The sequence below is a fragment of the Balaenoptera acutorostrata genome, chromosome 9 (assembly GCF_949987535.1).
Source record: "Balaenoptera acutorostrata chromosome 9, mBalAcu1.1, whole genome shotgun sequence".
Classification (NCBI taxonomy): Eukaryota; Metazoa; Chordata; class Mammalia; order Artiodactyla; family Balaenopteridae; genus Balaenoptera; species Balaenoptera acutorostrata.
Window position 1 is genome coordinate 102,527,622 of NC_080072.1, and position 23,791 is coordinate 102,551,412.

At 40.8% G+C, this 23,791-nt stretch overlaps 1 protein-coding gene across 2 annotated transcripts in view; it reads left to right on the forward strand.

The window, feature by feature from the left end:
* The window catches only part of UBASH3B (ubiquitin associated and SH3 domain containing B), a 140,937-nt gene extending 127,632 nt beyond the window's left edge, over positions 1-13,305 (forward strand). For both annotated transcript variants that reach the window (XM_057553716.1, XM_057553715.1), the window contains exons 12-14: positions 5,808-5,914; positions 7,342-7,451; positions 8,649-13,305. In XM_057553716.1, coding sequence (XP_057409699.1) covers positions 5,808-5,914; positions 7,342-7,451; positions 8,649-8,786 — 355 coding nt within the window. In that variant the 3' untranslated portion in view covers positions 8,787-13,305. The remainder of the gene's footprint in view (positions 1-5,807; positions 5,915-7,341; positions 7,452-8,648) is intronic.
* The last annotated feature ends 10,486 nt before the right edge of the window (positions 13,306-23,791 follow it).

The window sequence follows — 23,791 nt, forward strand, 5'->3', positions numbered from 1 at the left end:
ATTCCCTTGTATTTGGCATTGGTGTGGGGTATGTCTCCCATCACATGCACTAGGGTTTTCTGACTTTACTACATTGATTTCAGTGAATAATAAAACCACTTCGCATGCCAGGAGCACACACCAGCTAATGATAAAGCAGTTCAGAAGCCTGTTGGGAAATAAGGGAAATGACGGTGTCTTGCCTTGGATTGTTGCTTTCGATTTTTCAGAGCATTTTTAATTATGTTCATTCATTATTGCTATAACCCCAGGCTGGAGGCAAGCCACTTTCATAGATGAGAGAGTTCTGTGGCCTGCTTATAGTTAGTTATACATGTAGTGGACACATCTGACAATAATAATAACTAACCTTTATTGATCATTTTCTGTGTGCCAAACACTGTGTAATCTGCTTTATAGTAGTCCTTTGCTTTTTCCATTAGACTATTAGAAGTGTTTGTAGATTGTAACATAGTTATATTAACCATCAAAAATCCACTCAGAGCTTCTTAGTGACCTGATAAAAAAATGCTTTTTGTGTTCTTTATAGCAATATTTATTTTAAATATTTTTAGTAAGCGATGATATTTTTCTCTCTAACCCCTGTATTTGGTTTAAATATTTTTGTTAGTTGTTCTTATTGTTTAAAATATATCATCTGATTATCTTGTCAGTGTGCAATAAAGTTTTAGGTTGAGCGTTAAAAAAACAAAAAAATCCACCCAGACATTTGTGAAATGTCTTTGAGGAAAGACAGATATTCACAACCATTACGGTAGGGAATTAAATGCATTTCTTAAAACAGAGTTTGGAACAAGTGACCAATATAAGCAAAACTTTCTTCCTTGTGCTATCCCTTGACCTTTCATTTCAAATACCTACCCAAACCTCAAATGAAGCAATGTGAGTTTCTGGCTAAGGTAGGAGAGAATATCTTTTCTTCCATACTAATTTTTGGGTCTGCAAATAAGACCTCAGATAACTCCATTAATTAATTAATGTGTGCTACTTCTTGCCTTAAAGGAATGAGCATTCTTCAAAAATAAGATTAAATCAATCAATCGGATCCCCTACTGAAATAATTCACATTTTGTCCTATCTACTCTATGGCCACTGTTTTTCTGTTCCTTGGGAAGCAGCAATAAATTATTGTCCCCATGCCAACAGCCATCACCCCTCTGCCCTGGAAAGAGAAAAAGTTACTGCCAACATTGGTAAAATGACTTTCCTCACCTACCACCCAGCCCCACCCAGGCCAACTATGCCTTCAGATTCCCCCTTAAGTGCATCCTGCAATTCTTCCCAAGCTATTTACAAAGGTCCGCAGACTCATTCTACCTAAGCCCTTCAATGCACACACAGACACACACCCCACCAGTAGTATGAACAGAAGGATGAATGCCAGGAACCTGGGGGTCGGGACACGGTTCATATTCCAGATTTCCTTCTCCTCTACAAAAAATCAAAGTTCTATTCAACCATTTTGTGTTGGGGGTGGTGGTGGTGGTGAGATTAAGCCTCTAATTCTATAAATCAGTCGTGAAATTCACCCATCAAGCATGTGAGAGGCACAACCCCTAGAGTCAAATTCACTCTGAAATTAATTATGTCAAGTGAGCAGGGCTTCTGAAGCAAGTAGTGGTGCCCAAATGATTGAAGAAAAATGGTGATGTGCAGAGGGGCAAGAACCGATAGGCAGGGTATTATAAGTCAAGCAAGCACTGCTCATAGATCCCTCCCTGTCGCCTTGAACAGGAGGGAGGAGGGGCTGGAAGGTGGATTTAGGCTGGTGACCAATATCCAAGTGTCAGCCACGGGCAACAAGACCCATCCTGGGGGCTGGGTGTAGAAAGCAGCCCCAGTGGAGCTAGGCGAAAAGGAGCAAGGCAGAAAAAACAAAATACACACCAGTTGGATGAGGCTTCAGAACAGGACCCTGACTGGTGGAGGCAGGGAAAAGGGGATGGGGGAGCCATGGATCTGGAGTATTAGAGAGACAACAAATCAAACTTTGGTGTGGGACTCAGGGCAGAAGCCTGCTCTATAGTCTGGACCAAAGTAGGCTGGGGAGAGGAGAGTATACACGGGAGAATACTATTCCAAGGGTACTACCTGTGTACCCAGAGCTCTGGGTTCCAGGTCTAGTTGGTGGTTGGAGGCCCACCTGAGTCCCAGACTAGTACAGGGGTCCTGCAGGTGTGGCTAGAAACAGGATGCAGCTGACAGCAGTGAGAGAGCTTTGACTGTCCCGTCCCCTTCAGGGCTCGTTCAAACATGCAAGCCATTCAGAGGTTCCACTTCAAGGCAAGAACTGATCAGGAGGAACTGGATTCTAGCATCTACCAACTCTTCACTTACACAAATCTTGTACATTACAGTGTGGTTTCACCCTTGCAGTGACTCCCTGAACCAAACAAAGAGGCCTTTTGTCACAGTGTGTATGTGTGTGTGTTGGGGGAGGGGTCCTGGGAAACCAGGTGATGTGAATGGTAATGGAACTGGATGAGAAGTAGGGATGGGAAGAAAGGGTTTGCTCCAGAACAACGAGGCACACCCCTAATGAGTGGGGATTCATGTTTCTCCCTATCAATCACCCGGGGTGTTGTAAGATTCAGAAAGAAGGTTGTTTCCTAGGAGAAATAGTATGCTTGCAGAGAGAATGTTATTTAGATGAAGGCAAGTTACCTTCAAATGGAACAGCATCCTTCCTCTCCAGACAGTAAACCCAAGTGCACAGAAGGGCAGCTTTGGGGAGGGCACTGTCAGAAGCCATCCAGGGTGAAGGATAACTTTATAGGTATTAATCTCAGACACAGGTTCAAATCCGGGCTCTAAGAGTTGCTAATGATGTAAGCAAAGGCAAGTCAGCTGTAGCCTTTCTAAGCCTTAGTTTTGTCATCCATACACTCAGAATTTGCAAAAGGGTTGCTAGGTGGGCTATGTTCAAAGAACGCAAGTAGGGTGCTTTGCGCAGAGCCTGACACATGGGAACCTCTCAGTAAATCTTAGTAGCGGCAGCAGCAGCAGCAATAGCAATGTATTCTGATGCAGATGCCATGAGAATTCACTTTGAGAACTCGCTAGCACCTCCATGCACTAAATACCAACAATGAAAGACAAAATAAGAAAATAGAAAATATGACATAGTTGTACTCAAAAACAAGGTAAACATCTCATAGACCAGAAAACTAAATAGCAAAGGAAGGTGGAAGCAGACGGAAGTGACCAGGATTGAAGACATTCAGGGTCACCAGGATCGGAGGGCCCTGCTTTGACCATCCTCTTATATGCGTTTGTACATCGTGTCATAATTATCATTTACATCAATAGCTTACTCACCCCAGCCACACACAGAGAGCTCCTCAAACATAGAAATTGGGTTTTCTTCATCTTTATGTTCCCTGTACTTCTCCAACTGCCAGGAGAAGTTGTGGTCTGTGGTCTTTATGTGGTCTGTGTTCAAACTAAGAAAGAAAAGGAAAGGCTGGTGAAGCGTTATTAGCTCACAAATCCAATGGACCTAATATCTCCTTTAAAAATCTATCCTTACAACGCCCCATTTCATTTTATGAGACCAGCATTACCCTGATACCAAAGCCAGATAAGAATACTATAAGAAAAGAGAACTACAGGCCAATATTCTCAACAAAATATTAACAAACCAAATTCAACAGCACATCAAAAGGATCATATACCAAGTGGGATTTATCCCTGGGATGCAAGGATGATGCAACATACAAAAATCAATAAATGTGATACACCACATTAGTAGAAAAAAAGATGATAAAAATTATATGATCATCTCAGTAGATGCAGAAAAAGCATTTGACAATATACACCATCCTCTTCATGATAAAAATTGTTCACCAGATTGGGTATAGAAGGAACATATCTAAACATAATAAAGGCAATTTATGGCAAGCCCACAGCTAACATCATACTCAATGGTGAAAGGTTGAAAGCTTTTCCTCTAAGATCAGAAACAAGACAAGCATGGCCACTCTCACCACTGCTATTCAACATAGTTCTGGAAGTTCTAGCCAGAGCAGTTAGGCAAGATAAATAAATAAAAGGCATCCAAATTGGAAAAGAAGAAGTGAAAACTCTCTTTGTTTGCAGATGACATGATCTTATATATAGGAAATCCTAAAGACTCAGAAAATCCTAGAACTGTCAGAACTAATCAACAAATTCAGCAAAGTAGCAGGATACAGAGTCTACATACAGCAGTCAATTGTGCACAAAAATAAACTCAAAATGGATCAAAGACCTAAATGTAAGGCTGGAAACTATAAAACTCTTAGAGAAGAACATAGGCAGAACACTCTTTGACGTAAATCACAGCAAGATCTTTTTTTTTTTTTTTAATTTATTTTATTTATTTATCTTTGGCTCTGTTGGGTCTTCGTTGCTGCGTGCGGGCTTTCTCCAGTTGCGGCGAGCGGGGGCTACTCTTGGTTACGGTGCGCAGGCTTCTCATTGCGGTGGCTTCTCTTGTTGCAGAGCATGGGCTCTAGGCACGCGGGCTTCAGTAGTTGCAGCATGCGGGCTCAGTAGTTGCAGCATGCAGGCTCAGTAGTTGTGGCTCACAAGCTCTAGAGCGCAGGCTCAGTAGTTGTGGCACATGGGCTTAGTTGCTCCGTGGCATGTGGGATCTTCCTGGACCAGGGCTCAAACCCACATCCCCTGCATTGGCAGGCAGATTCTTAACCACTGCACCACCAGGGAAGCCCACATGTCTCTTTTTGAATTATGGTTCTCTCAGGGTATAGGCCCAGTAATGGGATTGCTGGGTCATGTGGTAGTTCTACTGAGAAAAGGGATCCTTGCGCACCATTGGTGGGAATGTAAACTGGTACAACCACTATGGAAACACTATGGAGGGTCCACAAAAAATTAAAAATAGAACTACCATATGATCCAGCAATCCCACTTCTGGGGTATATCCAAAGGAAATGAAAACAAGATCTCACAGAGATATCTCCATATAATATCACTATATGTGGAATCTAAAAAAGCCAAGCTCAGAGAAACAGACAGTAGAGTAGCATGGACACCCATGGGACCGTGGGGAGGGGGAAATAGGGAGAGATTGGTCAAAGGGGTACAAACTTACAGTTAAAAGCTGAATACGTTCTGGGGATCTAATGTACAGCATTGTGATTATAGTTAACAATACTGTATTATATTCTTGAAAGTTGCTGAGAGAGTAAAGCTTAAATGTTCTGACCACCAAAAAGAAAATGGTAATTATGTGACATAATGGAGGTGGTTAGCTAAGACTATGGTGGTCATCATTTTGCAATGTATCAAATCAATACATTGTATACCCTTAAACTTACACCATGTTATACATCAATGAAATCCCAATAAAACTGGAAAAAGATTAAGTAAAACTTATCCTTACTGCTTATCATGTGCAAGCCTACTAAAGAGAGGCTTGGGAAATCTCTGTTGATTTAAATAGATAAAGAGATCTAACCTCTGCTTTGCTTCCTCTTATTTATGTGACCTGGGACTGTCAGTAAAATTAGTCAAACTGCTATGAGTTATCCTGCAAGGGAAACCTGAACTGAATGTTTCATTTTTCAGCTGGTCACTTTGACACCATGCACACATGGCCTTTATTTCTGTACATTCTGCATATTTGGACTCCACTTCTACATAGTTGAAATACTCTTCCCTATGCCTCCATCCTTTCTAGGGAAATGGATAAACAGAAATATGGGAACTTTAGAAAGGTCTTGAAATAAAACTTAGAGTAATGTCAATTGCTTTGTCTTGGGATCAAAATGTTTTCAATGCCTTTGTTCATTTTTCTATTGCAGACCTCACATTCCAGTCAGCAAATTAGTGGTTTCAGAATCCTATGACACCTATATCAGTAGAAGTTTCCAAGTAACAAAGGAAATAATAAGTGAATGTAAAAGTAAAGGTAGGTATTATTTTGGACTCCATAGTTAAATCTGTGATCATTTTTCCACAATGGTTAATCGGCTATTCAAGATGGTTCAGCGTGCTTTGACAAACTTGCTTGGTAGGAAAGAAAAATAATTCCAGACTCTCTTATAGATACTTTCATGTTAAATTTGTACTTTTCTCTTGAGTACCTCAAATGGTAGCTATTCCATGGAAATACATCAGACTTAGTTACTCTATGAAATAACAGAATTCTGCATTTCAGCTATTTATCTTCCACTCTCTGAAGAAGGTTCCCTATTACAGTTTTCAGAAATTCTTTACCATAACACTGTTTTGCCTATAATTTGATCCAGGAACATGGACACGCACACACAAACACACCGACACAAATACACCTACCGTCACTACTACCACCAACCAAGAGCAGTGTGCTGTACGACTCAAGTCTGCCACTGAATTTTATAATCATTGAACTCAAATATTTAATGATATGTAGGACTGTAATATTTGTAGTAAAAAGGGCAGATTACAAAAGAGTCTGCACATTCCCATCCCCCACTAAAAGTTAAAATATTTATCTTCATAGAGCAAAGGCTGGATTTACATACACCAGAATGTTAACAGTGGGTAGCCCTGGTCAACAGTATCGTGGATGGTTCCCACCTTTCAGTTATCACTTGTAAGCCACTCACTTCATGACCACCCCTGTGGTACCACCCATCCCCACTGCAAAGAAACTCAGCATGTTCTATCAACCAGAAAGTCCCAAGTGCTCACAGCTCTACAATGGCAACATCAAAAACTATAATATATTAGAAGTAATAGCAGAGAGCCCTGTAGACATAGAACAGTTTTGTATCTTGATTGAGGTGATGGTTCCCAAAAGCTCCACATGTGATAGATTTGGCTAAAGCTGGTGAAATCTGAATAGGCTATGTGGATTATACCAGTGCTTGTTTCCTAGTTTTGATAGTGTACCTTAGGCAAGATGTTACTATCAGAGAGGCTGTGTGAAAGGTGCATGGGACCTACCTAGTGTGTGTGTGTATAGTATATATGCAAGGTACATATTGTATATATATGTATGTATATGTGTATATGCATATACATAGTACATAATATGTATATATAGTATATATAAAATATACACATGTATATTTAATACGTAAAATACGTACTTGTTACCTCCTGTGACTCTAATTACTTTAAGATTAAAAGTAGGTTTGTTGTTGGGTTTTTTTGTTGTTTTTGTTTGTTTTTTGTTTTTAATGACATTAGGCTGCCTTAACAATACAAAGCATTTTCAAAATATTGCTTGGCCGAATTGTCTCCTTCTTGAGAATGTTTACCTCTCCCTGGAACACTTGGCTTCAGTACTTACAAGGTTTACATATGTCTTGATAGAAACAGTCTTTTCAGTCCTTGCTTTTTTGCCCCCAGGAAATAACATCCTGATTGTGGCCCACGCATCTTCCCTTGAAGCGTGTACCTGCCAACTTCAGGGCCTGTCACCTCAGAACTCCAAGGACTTTGTACAAATGGTCCGAAAGGTAATTCCTGCTTGCGTTTCAGGGGCCTGTGGGGCCTTGGAGTTTCAGAATGGTTCAGTGCTGGCTGAAAGCGAAGTTCTTTGGAGCTGGGAAGGTACATTTATTGGTTTATTCAACCGACATGTATTGAATGGGGCTCTGTTTAAGGTACTTTATCAGGCCTTGGGTAAGAGAAAAAGATGTGTTTGAGCTAGTTCTAGCTTCTAAGAGCTAAAATTTAAGAAGTAGCTAAGAATCATAAGCAAATTGTCTGGATTTCCCTGCGGGACCATGGAACGGATAAGGAGGAGGTATGTGGGCCAAAACACAGCTCAGCTGGAAGAGAGGTCCTGGAGGATAGGCCAAAGGAAGCAGTGATTCAAAATGATCAGGCTGAAAGGCAAACCCAGGAACAAGGCAGCGAGACAGAAAACCCACCAGGCTGACCAACACATCTGGATTCTTCCTTCTCATGCCTGTGGAAGAGGTTTTCCCGTCAGCCACCCTCCCACATACACTTCGCTCCAGGCTGAGTTATATGCTTCCTGTAACTGTCCCCAGAGAACCTGGTTCAAACTCGATTGCAATTCTTTTCTCATTTTTTTTAAAAACTTACTTATGTGTCTGTCCTTCCCATTAGTCTGTAAGCTGCTTGAGGGCAGAGATTTTTGTCTTGTTCATAAATGCAACTCTGGACACACACACAAATAAGTTTTGAAATGCCATGCCTACTGAAGTTAGGAAGGGCACAGCTTCAGCTCTGAATGTTAGATACACATGCCAAAAAATGAAAGAAAAAGCAGGATAAAACAAATTCTTAAAACTTGAATAATCTTTCCCATTGTCCAAGTATAATTTCAGAAATGTTTGAGCTGCGTTTTCAGCTTGACTTGCAATTAGGAATGAACTCCTAGAGCCTTAGCTTTATACATGAGTTCCTTTTTTTCCTCCCGTGCTATATAGAAATGATCTATAAACAATTACTTAATTGCACTAGAAGAGCTCACCGTTTAATGAATCCTTCCGAAGAATCCTCTTGCGTTGTAAATACTCTTCCTTCTAATTTATCAGTTCTGTCCATTTCATTTTCAGTATTTTGGAGGGGATGCTTGCCTACAAAGCCCTTATTCATTCCTTTGAATTTTCCTTCGTCTAGGTAAAAGTTAAAGCACTCAACCTCTGTTTTCTGTTTTCCCTTTCTTTACTGTCTTACTTCAGATCCCCTACTTGGGGTTTTGTTCCTGTGAAGAATTAGGAGAAACTGGAATCTGGCAGCTGACAGACCCACCAATCCTCCCTCTTACCCATGGACCAACTGGGGGCTTCAACTGGAGAGAGACCCTGCTGCAAGAATAACCGCACGAGCGAACAAGAAGAAAAGACTTGAGGAAGGCTTTGGGAGAAGTGTCTTTTTGTGTACTTAGTAACAGTGGGAAAGTCTGCACCACATCCTAAATGGACAGCTCAGAATAATTTAGCATATGTCCTTTCAGGCTTTGACGTTCTTAGGATGAGACCACGTCAAGCAGAGAAAGACTTGATTCAGGGAAAAAATTCATTCTCCCTGGACTCTTGCCTCGCTAACAAGGCTTTCAAGAATTGTCTTCCTATACAGGGGCACCTGCTACAGCAGAGGATGTTTCCTCCCTTCCATCTGTGCTGACTAAGGAACCTGGGTCCTCCCAAAGAGAGCTGCCAGCCCACTCTGAGAAAGGATGCAGGAAAATCCAGCTGGAGGGACACCAAGCTGCCAGTGCGGTGATGGGATTTTCTTTTCTTTTTAACCCCATGTTCCAGTTAAAACCAAGCTGCCGAATTCTTTTAAGGTGATTAGAAAACATGCAGTTTCCCATCAGTTTCTACCCACACCAGTGCTGCTGGCTCAAGCCATCTGCTGGCGGATTCTAACCTTCACCCTGGTACCATCACATCACATTTCCTCTAGAGAAAAGCAGACTACAGCTTTTTGCTACCATCCTACCCCCTTGCTTCTCTCTATCTGTGAAATGGGGAGACAGAGCATTTTTACTCTCCAAAGCACTTTTGGATACTCAGGAGGAAGATAAGATAAACGTGTGAAGTATTCAATTGTAGGAGCAACGAACTTGCCAAATGTATCAAAGGAGTTACTCGTGTCACAGCCTAATGAGCCACAGGACTTCTGAATCACCGTGATTTGCTTATCTTTGCCCCGAGAGTCTGGACCATGTTAACTGGTTAAGGACGTTGACATTTTCAGATGTATGTGAAATACATCCTTTGAGTCAGCAAGAAGCTCATTCTTGTGCAATATGGACATCATTACAAACCATACACCAAGGGTCAGGTCATTGTACGCGTACAGTACTTGTCAACCATAACAGAACACCCACAAATGCATCAGTTACATCCAGGGATGTATTATGAAGTCAGGGAACTAACTTAAATGATGACAGTCACGACTGCACTGCTGCTTGTGCTGTCGTTTTTATTTGTTTGTTTGTTTTGCTATGGTAATTTAAAAGAGGTAGGTAGGGCTACTTCAGGAAAGTTGGGAGAGCCACATCCTGTGGAATCTTGTCACACTTGCTTCCTGAATTTAGAGGGAGTTTATTTAAAAGAAAAACAAATGACAGTCAAACCAAAACATCAGTTATCAATGTCTAGTTAATTGTGTGACTAGCTGACTGTTGACGGCAGCAGACAATGGTCTGGCATGGTATAGTTCACTCTGTAGAATATATGTGCAAAATGAAATCTCAGCCATTTAAAGAGAACATTCATGTAAAACAAATCAATATATATTGTAGCATTAAACAAGCTTCAAAACCCAAAGGAGAAAACATATGGGATATAAAAATAGATCTATGCTCCTATTTGAAACTAGAATTTGATGATCCTTGAAAAGAAGAGGAAGTGAAAGGATGCTGGCTTTGTATGTTAATCCGCAAGAGGATTATTGTTGAGTTTTTTTTTTCAAGTCACTTAGAGAAATATGTCATGAATTTTATATTTTAAGAAACAAATCTTGATTTCTTCCAGCATTGCACAAACACTGATCCAGCTTCTGGGTCTAGAAATAACTCTGTGCTGACATGATTGATTAATATAAAAGTTTTCATCTTAAACTGGGGAAAATACTCATATTAAAGGTTTTAAGAGAAAAGTCACATTATGGCCAATGCAATGTCACTGCCAGTCATTCTTTTATCTGTAATTAGGTGAATCCACTGTAATCAGACCTATAATGTTTATTAGATTCTCCACAAATTTTCATGGACTTTCAATGCTCAGAATAATGCTCGAACATCTCGTATTCGATTTCCTTGAAAACTGTAGCAGTGTGTTCTGGACAGGGTCTGTACTTGTATAGAACAAAGTTCAGAACAAGTTATCCCTCTCTCCTTCTCCATGATCTTAAGCCTTTGATGACCTGATAGGTTGGTTTAGCTGGGCTACGGTCCAGTGTCCTTAGTCCAATATGGACAAAGCCTTAGGCCATCATCTGTGTGAGCAAAGGAAGGCAAAGATCTGAAATAATTTTCTGAATAATTTAGGTGGAAAACCTTGAGTCAAAGAGTTTATTCCTCTGCTTTAATTATCCAGATTGTTGATCAAAATGGCCTGAATGATCTGAATTCTCATGAAATTCTCTTTTCACATTTACCTAATTAAAAAACTAAACTTGGACTCCAGTTGAGAAATTCTTTGGAAATTGTGTTGAATCTATGTGTAATAAAAGGAAGAGACAACTGTATTACATGATTTCATATCCATTTAAAAATTCTAAATTGCTATTACAACTCGAAGTTCAGGCTGGTTTTTTTTTCAGCTGAGGCTGATGCTTGTTAACAAATGTTTTGGGGGGGCTAGGAGAAAGAAGGAAGGTAGAAGGGAGGGAGGGGGGAAGGAAGCAAGGGAGAAAGGAAGGAAATGCCAGATAAGAAGAAGCAAATGGTTTCCTGTGGAGAGGAAATTTTTTTTTTAAATGTTGAAAGTTATCTGAAATAAACTGAGATAAAATTAACTAAAGGATTTAATCTGGGATTGAAAGTCCGAAACAGTCTGCTGCCTGCACAAGCGTGCTACATCAACCCGCTAATGGCTCAGTATTATTCACAGATAGACTTTGGTTTCAGTGATTTTAAAATGCCACGTCTATTCCTTTGTGGACTAGAATAATTGGCACATTTTAATGCACAAGCTGGGGGTTTCATTTTCCCAGGCTCCTTCTCCATCACTGCAATGGTAGCTAGGAGCTTATTGCTTCACCCCAGCAAGGAGTTCAGAATACAGTGTTTTCCATTACATTTAGATTCATAGAATCTGAATGGCTGATTAAATGGCCATCTGATGGCTGAAAGAGGGGGGGTATTTTTCACCCTGTATTGAAAGGCTTGGGGGAGTCTCTAGTTTTTATTTTAATTATACTTTAACCAAAGAATTCTTTTAAAGTAACCTTATATTTGAAAGACAATTTTGCAAAAAATGAAAATTAATAAAAAATAAAAAAATACCTTCTGGAGTGATGTCAGTTTGGTAAATCATTGTTGATACTTTTCTTGCATTTTAGGCTGCTGTGGTCATTTTCCTGTCAGTGGAATTTGGAATGCCTGTAGATTGTCATCCAGTTGTGCTTAGCATTACCATAAATGTATCTTTTCCACTCAACTAGCCGTGTTCGTATTAAATCAAGTCTCTTATTTCAATTACCTAGTGTCACTGGGGACTAACTGAAGAACTGCAGAGAGGTTCCTATCTCGTTGCCTTTGTAGAAAGGCGTCCCTGTGTGGTAAGGGAGGTATTCCTCGTAACCTAGGCACTCTGCCGCTCCAGTGTCTAATTTGAAAGCGGTGATGAATTGCTCTTTTGAATTTACTCTAAGTCACGCGTGTGTTGGAATACAGATGAGCCTCCTTTAACTTTTGCAGGCACAGTCACAACTGTCCCGTCTGCACCAACTTCTCAGATAATGAGGCGCAGGGTTATTTGCATTTAAATTGTAGTCCTGCACACGTGTGAGAACTCAGAGACGCCGGTCTTGCTGCCTCGCCGGGAGGGATGAGATGGGGCGGAGGAGGGTAGGAAAAAGAGCGATTTAATATCTATTTTAGGTTAATATTCACTTTACTAAGGTGATGGGGGGATATTTTGTTAGGTGGTGGCAGATGCTTTTCATGTTTAAACATAGGATTCACTTTGGATTTGCTTCCCTTTAATACCGCACCATATTGAATTTTCCTAGGGAAGTGACTAGCTGTAACAAAAATTCAAGGGAAGGGGGAAAAATTGCCTCTAAATGCAGAGGAAATCACTTGATTTTTAAATACATATACTATTTTGTTCAGTGTATGTAAGCTTAAAATTATGATGATGAATAGTCAAACTTAATATACCATCAGTTCTTACAAATGTTTTACACTGCACCATTTAGTTGCCATTACTCACACAGAAATCGGAATTTTGCAGCTGCTCAACTATTCTTGGACTCTGTACAGGATATATATGTATGTATAATGGGAAATATGTACTGGTTCTTTCTCTGATTGCCACGCAAGATGGGAACACCATCCTGAAGCACTTTGGTTACACATAGACCATTTTAAACCTGCTGTTTGGGGAGGTGTATTGGTTTCTTTCTCATTTATAAGGCTATTGTATCATTATTTTTCTATGTGATTCAGGCATATTTATTTGGTGAAAAGGGTTTGTAATTATAAAAAAGGAAACCACATCTAATTGTATTGCCAAATTCCTTGTAAAGTACCTGTGGCGTCTGTGCTTTCCTGGCTGCGTGCTCTTCTCCGTACAGCTCTGGCACCATTGTAATTAGTTCATTCCATTCCATGAGCATCTCCATTTAAGTGGTTCCTAGATGATTTAATAAAGAGAAACTGTGTCCTCAGTCGATCCAGAGCGATCTCATGTTACACTGAGTGGTCTCGACTCCTGTCATGTCCTCAGACGTTGCTGTGGTCATTATTATTTCATAAATGTCCATTAAGAGTGGGATCCTTCCCTCAGAGGGGCACTTGCTGCTGATGGAAATGAGAGGAGGCTCCGGCAGCACCGTGGGCCTCTGGTCCCTTCTGGTTGGGCATCTCTCTGAGCCATCCTGGCTGGAGAGGTGAAAACCCACCCAGGAGTGAAAGAGCGAGCTCCAAAATGCTTCCTCCGCCCCACGTGCGAGGCTTCGTCCCTCACCACTGCCCACCCGGAGGAGGTGTACCAGGAATGATGCATAGAGAAAGAATTTGGGTCAGAGAGAGGACAATTCCAGTTCAAACTGGGTTCCGCACTACTAAAAGCCATAGACCCCATTTCTGAAGTAATGATATGTTAAGCTAATAGGTTTTAAAATAAGCCATGTATGCAAATGTATACCGAGAACATGAACACAGATTTTCATTGGCACAACTGGCTAGTACCCTCGCAGGGTTTACTTCCTGAGGAAACTTAACAGCTAATGCTCAGATCTGACAAAAGACCAAGCTATGGTTAGCCTTGGGGCTGCTTCTCGGCTGTTCTCTGCTTGACAGTTTCCCAAGCTCATTTTGCCCTTTTGTGATATGTGTACAGGCGGCCTGCACATCCAAAGAAAACGAATCATTGTGCTTTGGATCTGTTTAAGCTTAAATCAGCAAAAAAAAAAAAATTAATTTTTTTTGGAAAGTTGTTTGAGGACCAAAAAGCAGTTTTCCTTTGGAAGAAAGAGAATGCATCATTTTGCCCAAAATAAACATGTAAAACCCAGATGGCTTGCTCCTGACCATGAAAGGATGCCAAGGTTTATGTAGCTTGCTGGTTGTCATTGTATTGATGGGACAGTTCAGAAAGTCTTTGTACCACTGGAGAGGAACTTGATATTGTACCAGAGAAGAACCCCTAATTCCAGAGTCAGATAGAGCCATGTTCAGATCCTGGCTCAGCTACTTCCTAGATCCCTTAAACTCATTTCACCTGGAAAAATGGGCACATAATGATTTTTTAGAGCATTCTTAAGAGTATCAAATAGGATAATGTAAAATACCTAATACTGGGCTTCCCTGGTGGCGCAGTGGTTGAGAATCTGCCTGCCAATGCAGGGGACACGGGTTCGAGCCCTGGTCTGGGAAGATCCCACATGCCGTGGAGCAACTAGGCCCGTGAGCCACAACTACTGAGCCTGCGCGTCTGGAGCCTGTGCTCCGCAGCAAGAGAGGCCGTGATAGTGAGAGGCCCGCGCACCGCGATGAAGAGTGGCCCCCGCTTGCCGCAACTGGAGAAGGCACTCGCACAGAAACGAAGACCCAACGCAGCCATAAATAAATAAATAAATAAAATTAAAAAAAAAAAATGTGGCTACCAGAAAATTTTAAAAAAATAAAATAAAAAAATAATCGCTTTTGCTAAGGCCAAGATGAAATCACTCATCTAGCCATTCCTCTTGTCTATGGGGAATATCAGGGACAAGGAATAAAACAGCCTCATTCACACTGGTGTCACTTTACTACTTGCCCCATAATTTAGCTTCTGTAGTAAGAGGAGAATGGTAAAAGTTGGGGTGTTTGTTGAATTCTGTGATTTGTCTAAGAGGCTGCCCTAATGATTTTACCACCTTCCCCAAGTATAATTGTTTATAGTTTTAAAAGCACATTCTCATTTGATCCTCAAAACAATTTTTCAAGGTAAGGAGATCAGGTATTATTAACTCGCATGAGAGAAATTAAGATACTAAGATCCTGAGGTTGTGGACTTATCCTTCATTCTACAACACTGATTGAATGCTACGTTCCTAGCAGGTGGCAGGTGGAGGTACAGCGGCAAATCAAAAAGCAAGGTCCCTGCTTTCGTGAATTTGGGAGATAGACAATGAATCCACAAATAAACAACATAATTACAGGTGTTGATCCATGTTGTTTAGGAGAAAAATGGGTTAGATGATAGACAGTACATTTGGAAGGGATGCGGGGCAGGGGATCCTACTTGAGATGGGATGGCCAGCTTTGGTGTACCTGAGCAGTGGCAATGAAAGCAGCAGTGGAGGCTTGAGTAGAAGCTGGTGGTGGTGAAGAGCTAAATGAGGAGGATCCTGGGGAGACAGGATGAGTGCAAAAGCCCCCACGTGGGAAGAAGCTAAGGGTTAGAACAAAGGGGGTCAGTGGGCTAAACCTTCATGAGCGTGGCAGGAAGTGGGGGGGAAATGAGGCTGGAGAGGAAGGCAGACCCAGAAACACAGGGCCCTGTACACCAGGGCTCTGCAGAATCTGGCCTACAGCCCTGTGTTTGTCCAGCCCACAAGCTAAGAACGTTTTTACAATTTTAAATGGTCGAAAAACATCAAAAGAAGAATATTGTGCAAAAAGATACAAGCACCCCTATGTTCATAGCAGCACTATTCACAATAGCCAAAACATGGAAACAACCTAAATGTCCATGGACAGATGAATGGATAAAGAAGATGTGGTGTACATATCTATATACAATGGAATACTAGTCAGCCATAAAAAAAACAAAATAATGCCACTTGCAGCAACACGGATGCAACTAGAGATTATCATACTACGTGAAGTCACTCAGAAAGAGAAAGACAAACACCATATGGTATCACTTACATGTGGAATCTAAAATATGGCACAAATGAACTTATCTACAAAACAGAAACAGACTCACAGACACAGAGGTCAGACTTGTGGTTGCCAAGGGGGAGGAGCGGAGGGAGAGGGATGGACTGGGAATTTGGGGTTGGTAGATACAAACTATTACATTTAGAATGGATAAACAATAAGGTCCTACTGTATAGCACAGGGAACTATATCCAGTCTCCTGGGATAAACCATAATGGAAAAGAGTATTAAAAAAAGAATGTGTATATATGTGTAAAACTGAGTCACTTTGCTGTACAGCAGAGCTTGTCACAGCACTGTAAATCAGCTATACTTCAATTTAAAAAAAAGAATATTATGTCGGGACACAACTCAGTAATTATAGGAAATCCAAATTCCAGTCTCTATAATAAAGTTTTTTTGTTTTTTTTTAGTTTTATTTTAAGTTTAGTTTTATAATTATAATAAAGTTTTATTGGCACATGGCCATGCTCATTCATTGACATATTGCTTACAGCTGCTTCCTGGATACAAGGGCAGAGGTGAGTACAAGAGGACACAAGACCCTCAAAGCCTGAAATATTTACTTCTTGACGCTTTACCGAAAAAGTTTGCCAGCCTCTGTTGTGGACCACGGTGAAGCATTTGAATTTTGTTCTAAGCCCAGAGTCCAGCACAGAAACCATTCCTACTGCATAACAAATGAAGAGATTGGTGATGTCCAGTAGGTGGCAAAATGACAGCCAGCATTTAGTGAGGGCTTAGCTCGTAAACAAACCTCTTTAATCTTCTCGACAACCCTATTTTCAAGATACTATTATTATTCCCAATTTACAAAAGAGGAAGCTGAGTCTTAGATTCTACAACCTGCCCAAAGTCACATGGCTGGATCTGTTGGAGCTAAGATCCCAGCCATGTCAGCCTGGTTCCAGAGCCTGGACAAATAGTTTGAAATATTTTTGAAAGAAATTTTAAGGAAAATATTGCAGAACCCTGAGGCACCTGGGGGATAAATGGGTTCTTCAGAACACAGTTGGAAAACAATTGCTCTCATCCAACCCCTTCATTTGCACATGAAGACACCAGGGGAAGTCACTTGTCCTGGGAGATCTGTGAGCTAAGATCTGAAGCTGGAGCTCGCTGTTCTGCGGTACATTCCCCCAAACCACAATTTCCTTCTGAAATCAGCTCTTACTTGAGTTCTGTTTTCAGAATGATCCATTTGATTAGGTTGTAGGCAGAAGCCTTAAGAACAAAAGCTGAGCTGGCGCTTTCGTTTTCCAGGAACGTCTCACCTGCTGTGGTTGCTGTGGGGACAAGATGCAGTCCCAGCTCCCTGAGGTCTGCAGATTGATGGAGGATCTTGGATGTGCCGCCGTGCTGGGCACGATGGATAACGTGTTTGATCCATACCTCCCAGTCACCTTATGCTGTCATTACTCTTCCCATTTTACAGATGAGGACACTGATACCAAGAGACAAGTAGTCTTCTCCGGACCACAGCGCTGCTAGTGACAGGGCCCAGTGGACAAGTCCGGGTCTGTCTGCCCCACCACCCCTTATTCATCCCGCTAAGCTTTGCTGCTCCTAGGAAGCCCTTTTCTCAATCAATAACTAGTTACAGAGGCTGCTGCTCTGGTTTGCAAACTCCCCAACCACTCTGTGTAAGTCGACAACAGTGCTCGGAGAATCCCGCCAAGGTGTGAACTGGGCATCCTGCATCTGCTGGGAAATGCAGGCCAGGCCACCTCTGGCCCTGGCTTTGGGAAAGGTCACAGATTCTTCACAGGAGCCATGAAAGGTCAAGAAGAAAGTTTAGGCCCCTCTTGTAATTGCAACAAAAACCCCAGGGGCTTCTTTCTGCGCATGGGGAAATCCCCTATCCTTTCTGACCCTTAAAACAGTCCATCTTTCACCTACTTGATAAATCTCCTTTTCAGAATTTTTTTTCTTCCTGACAACCTAGGTTGATCAGGGTGATGATGTTTGTTTATTTCTCTCAAATCTGTCCCAACACCACGACCCCATCAAATGCTACTTCCTATGAGTACGAAAACATACCATGGGGATTTCATGAAACGCAGATCAAAGTGACAAATGGGCTATCAGCTATGAGACCTCCCACATACAACGTGGTCAGTAGACACTTTTCCATGAGAAAATAGGTAGAAGGTCACTCCTTGACCACTATGCTCTGACCTCACCTTTTCCCTCCACTTGCTAAGCAGGCACAAACTGCTCCCTTCCCCTGCTGAGCCCCTGTGGGCTGCAGGCTGAAGTGGGGGTGTTGAGAGGGGGAAGGACCATGAAAACCACAAGGGCATGTCACTCAGAGCCTGCCTTGCAGCATTTCCCCCACGGACCATTTGTCATTTCTGAGTCCAGTGGACTACTGTGACATTTCTCAAGGTTGGCGACCAGTTGATAGCACATCCATGGGTGAATAAGATATACTCATCATCTCCCACAGGGCAATTTAAAGTAAGATCTTTAATGCTCTGAAAAAAATTGTAAGACAAGCATCCTTCTAGGCTCAGAGAAAAAGAGCGGTGTTTCTATCTCAGATGGAGAATTCATTCATACTTTCATTCACTCACTCATTTGACAACCTATTTCAGGTGCTGTTGTGGGTCAGGTTCCCTGGAAAACAGATGCTGAGATGGAGATTGTGTGTGGGACCCCACTGAAGGCAATTCTCAGAGAAGGAGCCAGCTGACACGTCCCAGCCTCCCAGCCTCTGGGAGATGGATGGAGAATCTGGGTAGCACACCTGAGTGTACACTCCAGGTGCCAACTAAGGACTGGCATTTACTTTAACATCTCTTGCCAACCTTGAGCTTTTTCTCTGAATTAGGAGATTATCACAAAAAGCGGGTGTGGAAACACACCAGGTTCCCCTTATTTAAAGTTTTGCTACAGCTGATTCAGTTTAATAAAAAATTATTTAACCCTATCCTATGGTAAACAACCAGAAGTCCATCTACAGGTGAATGGGCAAACAAACTGTGGTAAATTCATATCATGTGCTACTACCCAGCCATAGAAAGGAATAAACCCTTGACAAATTATTTTGAGATGAACCTCAAAATAATCATGCCAAATGGAAGAACAGTGACAGAAAGTAGATCAGTGGTTGCCTGAAGAGGGAAGGTAAAGAGGGAAGGAGAGGATTACAATGGGCAGGAGGAAACTTTAGGGGGCGATGGATAGTTCACCATTTTGATTGTAATGATGATTTCATGGGTGTATACACATGTCAACATTTATCAAATTGTACATGTTAAATATGTACAATTCATTATGTCAGTTATATCTAAATAAAGCTATTTTTTAAATAACTATGATCTTCAGACTAAACAACAAAGCTATAGTAATCAAAACAGTATGGTACTGGCACAAAAAACAGATGCATGGATCAATGAAACAGGATAGAAAGCCCAGAAATAAACCCACGCACTTATGGTCAATTAATCTATGACAAAGAAGCCAAGAGTATACAATGGAGAAAAGATAGTCTCTTCAGTAAGTGGTGCTGGGAAAACTGGACAGCCACATGTAAAAGAATGAAACTAGAACATTCTCTAATACCATATACAAAAATAAACTCAAAATGGGTTAAATACCTAAATGTAAGACCAGATACTATAAAACTCTTAGAGGAAAACATAGGCAAAACACTCTTTGACATAATCACAGCTATATTTTTTGGATCCATCTCCTAGAGTAATGGAAATAAAAGCAAAAATAAACAAGGGGGATGAATTGGGAGATTGAGATTGACATATATACATATATACACTAATATGTATAAGATAACTAATGAGAACCTGCTGTATAGCACAGGGACTCCACTTTGCTGTACAGTAGAAACTTACACAACATTGTAAAGCAACTATACCCCAATTAAAAAAAAAAAAAGTGGGACCTAATTAAACTTAATTTTTTCCTTTGCATAGCAAAGAAAACCAAAAGAAAGACAACCTATGGAATGGGAGAAAATATTTGCAAACAGTGCGACTGACAAGGGATTATTTTCCAAAATATACAAATAGCTCATACAGTTCAATATCAAAAAAACAAACAACCCAGTCAAAACGTGGGCAGAAGACCTAAATAGACATTTCTTTAAGAAGACATACAGATGGACAACAGGCACATGAAAAGATGCTCAAGATCACTAATTATGGGGCTTCCCTGGTGGAGCAGTGATTACGAATCCACCTGCCAATGCAGGAGGCACGGGTTTGAGCCCTGGTCCGGGAAGATCTCACATGCTGCAGAGCAACTAAGCCCATGTGCCACAACTACTGAGCCTGCACTCTAGAGCCTGCAAGCCACAACTACTGAAGCCCACGTGCCACGACCACTGAAGCCCTCAGGCCTAGAGCCCATGCTCCGCAACGAGAAGCCACCACAATGAGAAGCCCGCGCACCACAACGAAGAGTAGCCCCCGCTCTCCACTAGAGAAAGCCCACGAACAGCAATGAAGACCCAAATGCAGCCAATAAATAAATAAATAAATAATTTAAAAAATAAAAAGTAAATTTTAAAAAGATTGCTAATTATTAGGGAAACTCACATCAAAACTACGATGAGGTATAACCTCACACCAGTCAGAATGGCCATCATCAAAAATTCTACAAACAATAAATGCTGGAGAGGGTGTGGAGAAAACGGAACCCTCTTGCACTGTTGGTGGGAATGTAAATTGATACAGCCACTATGGAGAACAGTATGGAGGTTCCTGAAAAAACTAAAAATAGAGCTACCACATATCCTGCCATCCTACTCCTGAGCATATATCTGGAGAAAACTGTAATTCAAAAATATACATGCACCCAATGTTCATTGCAGCACTATTTACAATAGCCAAGACATGGAATTGACCTAAATGTTCATCAACAGATAAATGGATAAATAAGATGTGATATATCCATACAATGGAATATTACTCAGTGATAAAAAAGAATGAAATAATGCCATTTGCAGCAACATGGATGGACCTAGAGATTATCATATGAAGTGAAGTAAGTCAGACAGAGAAAGACAAATATCACATGATGTCACTTATATATGGAATCTAAACGAATGCTACAAATGAACTTATTTACAAAACAGAAATAGACTCACAGACATAGAAAATCAGTTTATGGCTACCAAAGGGGAAAGGGAGGGGAGGGATAAATTAGGAGTTTGGGATTATATATACACTACTATATATAAAATAGATAACCAACAAGGACCTACTGTATAGCACAGGGAGCTCCGCTCAATATCTTGTAACAACCTATAATGGAAAAGAATCTGAAAAAGGTATACATATATACATATGTATACCATATATATATATATCTTTGCTGTACACCAGAAACTAACACAACATTGTAAATCAACCATATTTCAATTTTTAAAAGAAGAATAAAAAATAAACTACACTATGAAATGGTCTGTGTCAGGCTTCAGGAACACTAAAGTAAATAAGAAACAAACTCTTCCTTCGGGGGCTCAGAGGCTAGCAAGGGAGATACATGGATACTCAACTAAATGTAATAGAAATCAGAATAACAGCTAGTATGATAAAAACAGAAATTATCATGGGGGCAAAGAAAAGTGGAGAACTGATTTTTTTCCTGGGAGACTAGAGGATAGCAACAGCTAACTCATATAGTATTTACTATGTATCCTTTGTCCTTTAATTCCCACATCAACCATGTGAGTGGATGCTGTCATTCTACCCATTTCACAGGTGAGAAAACCGAGGCTTTGATTCCAGAGAGACTGGTTCCAGAGTCCACATTCTTAATCACTAGTTACTATTCCTCTCTGAGAAGTGCCAATCAATCTGGGCCTCAGAAGACAAATAGAATCACCCCAGAAAGAGAAAGCCATTTTAGGCAGAGAGGGCAGTACAAACTACAACCCAGTGTGAACCATGACGATATAGACGTACTGGATGCTTGAAATAGGACAAGAATTTTCTATGAGTATGGGGAATGGAGGGAAAGGAGGCTGAAAAGGTGGCCAGGGTGTGATTGGCCTTGAATGATCTGCTAAAGAATTTGCACTATAACCTTCAGGCAAAAGGGAACCACTAAAGGTTTTTGAGCAGAAGAATAACATATCAGATTTGTGTTTTCGAAAGAGAATGAGAAAGACTACCTGTCTACAGTGAAACGAACACTTGGCAAATTTCATGTGAATCCATTCTCAAAAGACCATTCGATTCACAGATATTGCACTAAAACCACATTAAATCAGTAGATCTGGGACAAACTACACTGTAAATTTAGGTCAGTCTCAGAACGTTTTATTCTCTGGTCACCTGAGTCTTGTATTCATTCTGTTACTTCCACCTGTTTCTCCACATTTTTACCAAATAGAAAATTACAGAAAACCACTACTGGAAAAGAGAGAAGCAAAGTGACCCTTCTCCAGGCCCTACCTGAATTTAGTTCAGACCGGGTCCAAGATTTTTTTCCACTGGCTTAAAATGAGAACTCCCAAGATGACACTTCTACCTTTGTTTCTTGTCAAAGTGATTTTTTTTTACCTCCTCATACATTCAACTTAGATGATAAGCTCAAGATCTGGAAAATCAACCAGTAATTAAGTCCAGACATGTTTCTGGCTTTATGAGGCTTTACCATTGTGTCAAGAAGAAAAGTACAGCCTTTTCCTCATGTGCTTTGACAGGAAGTGTTAGAAAATTCTATAAGGAACCAGTATTCTTCTAGGTGAAAACAAACGTGGGAAAGTATTAACCAGCCACAGGCTAGTTCACACCTTCCAAGGGAGGCCCAGAGACACCTTATATGCACTTTCCTTGGGCTGCCTTAAGGGGGTACAGACAGATCAAGTGTCACTCTAAAGCAAGGACAAGACATGAGCAGGAAAATCAAATGCTTAGACAGCCTTGGAGCCTTAAATATAAAAACTTGAAGTCCCTGGAGGGAATCTTATGGGGGAAAAAAAGGAAATCAGACCAAATACTCAGAAGTCTTGGTTTGTATTCTCAGTTCTGCCACTAAGTCACTGTGTCATCTCGACCAAACTCCTCAATTCTCTCTTTTGAAAAATGGTACGATGCAAACTACTGATGCCCTGCTTCCATACATATCAATATATTCAACAAGCATTTATGGAGAACCTTCTATGGCCCTATAGCCACACCAGCCGGTAGCAGAGACAGGGCTACCTCTCACATCTCATGGGTTCAATTCCAGAAAACCCTCACCATCAGCGCTGCTCACACTTGCCTTCTGATACCTGGAGACCTTGTTAGACATACCAGTAGCTCCTCATTCCAGTGAAATTCTCATTTAATCAATCTGGAGTGGACCCTACCAATCTGCTTTTTTTTCAGCTGGGGGCCCAAGGCATTTAAACAAACAATTTGAGAAAGAGGACATTATATCCTGCTAAACTCTACAGGAAACAATTTTTCTCTCAGTTTTTTACTCTCTTTCTACCTGTTAAAATAGGTAAAATATTTGAAAGACATTTTTGATGGATATAATGTTCCCTACCCAAACTATCAACACATTTAAGAGTACTAACACATTTCAATTAGAACCAGTAAATATTATTTCCTTTACAATTTTCTAAACATTGCAGACTAACCTCTATTTTCTAAACATAAGTCTACTTGTATTTTGCTGTGTGTCCCCAGAAAAATGAAATAAAGTCTATCTCAATTTGTCCAGTAATGAGAATTAAATACCAAAAATTGTTCATTTGCATACTCTCACCCCCACTAAGATCATATTCTCCTTAAACACAAGGCTTTCTCTTTCATA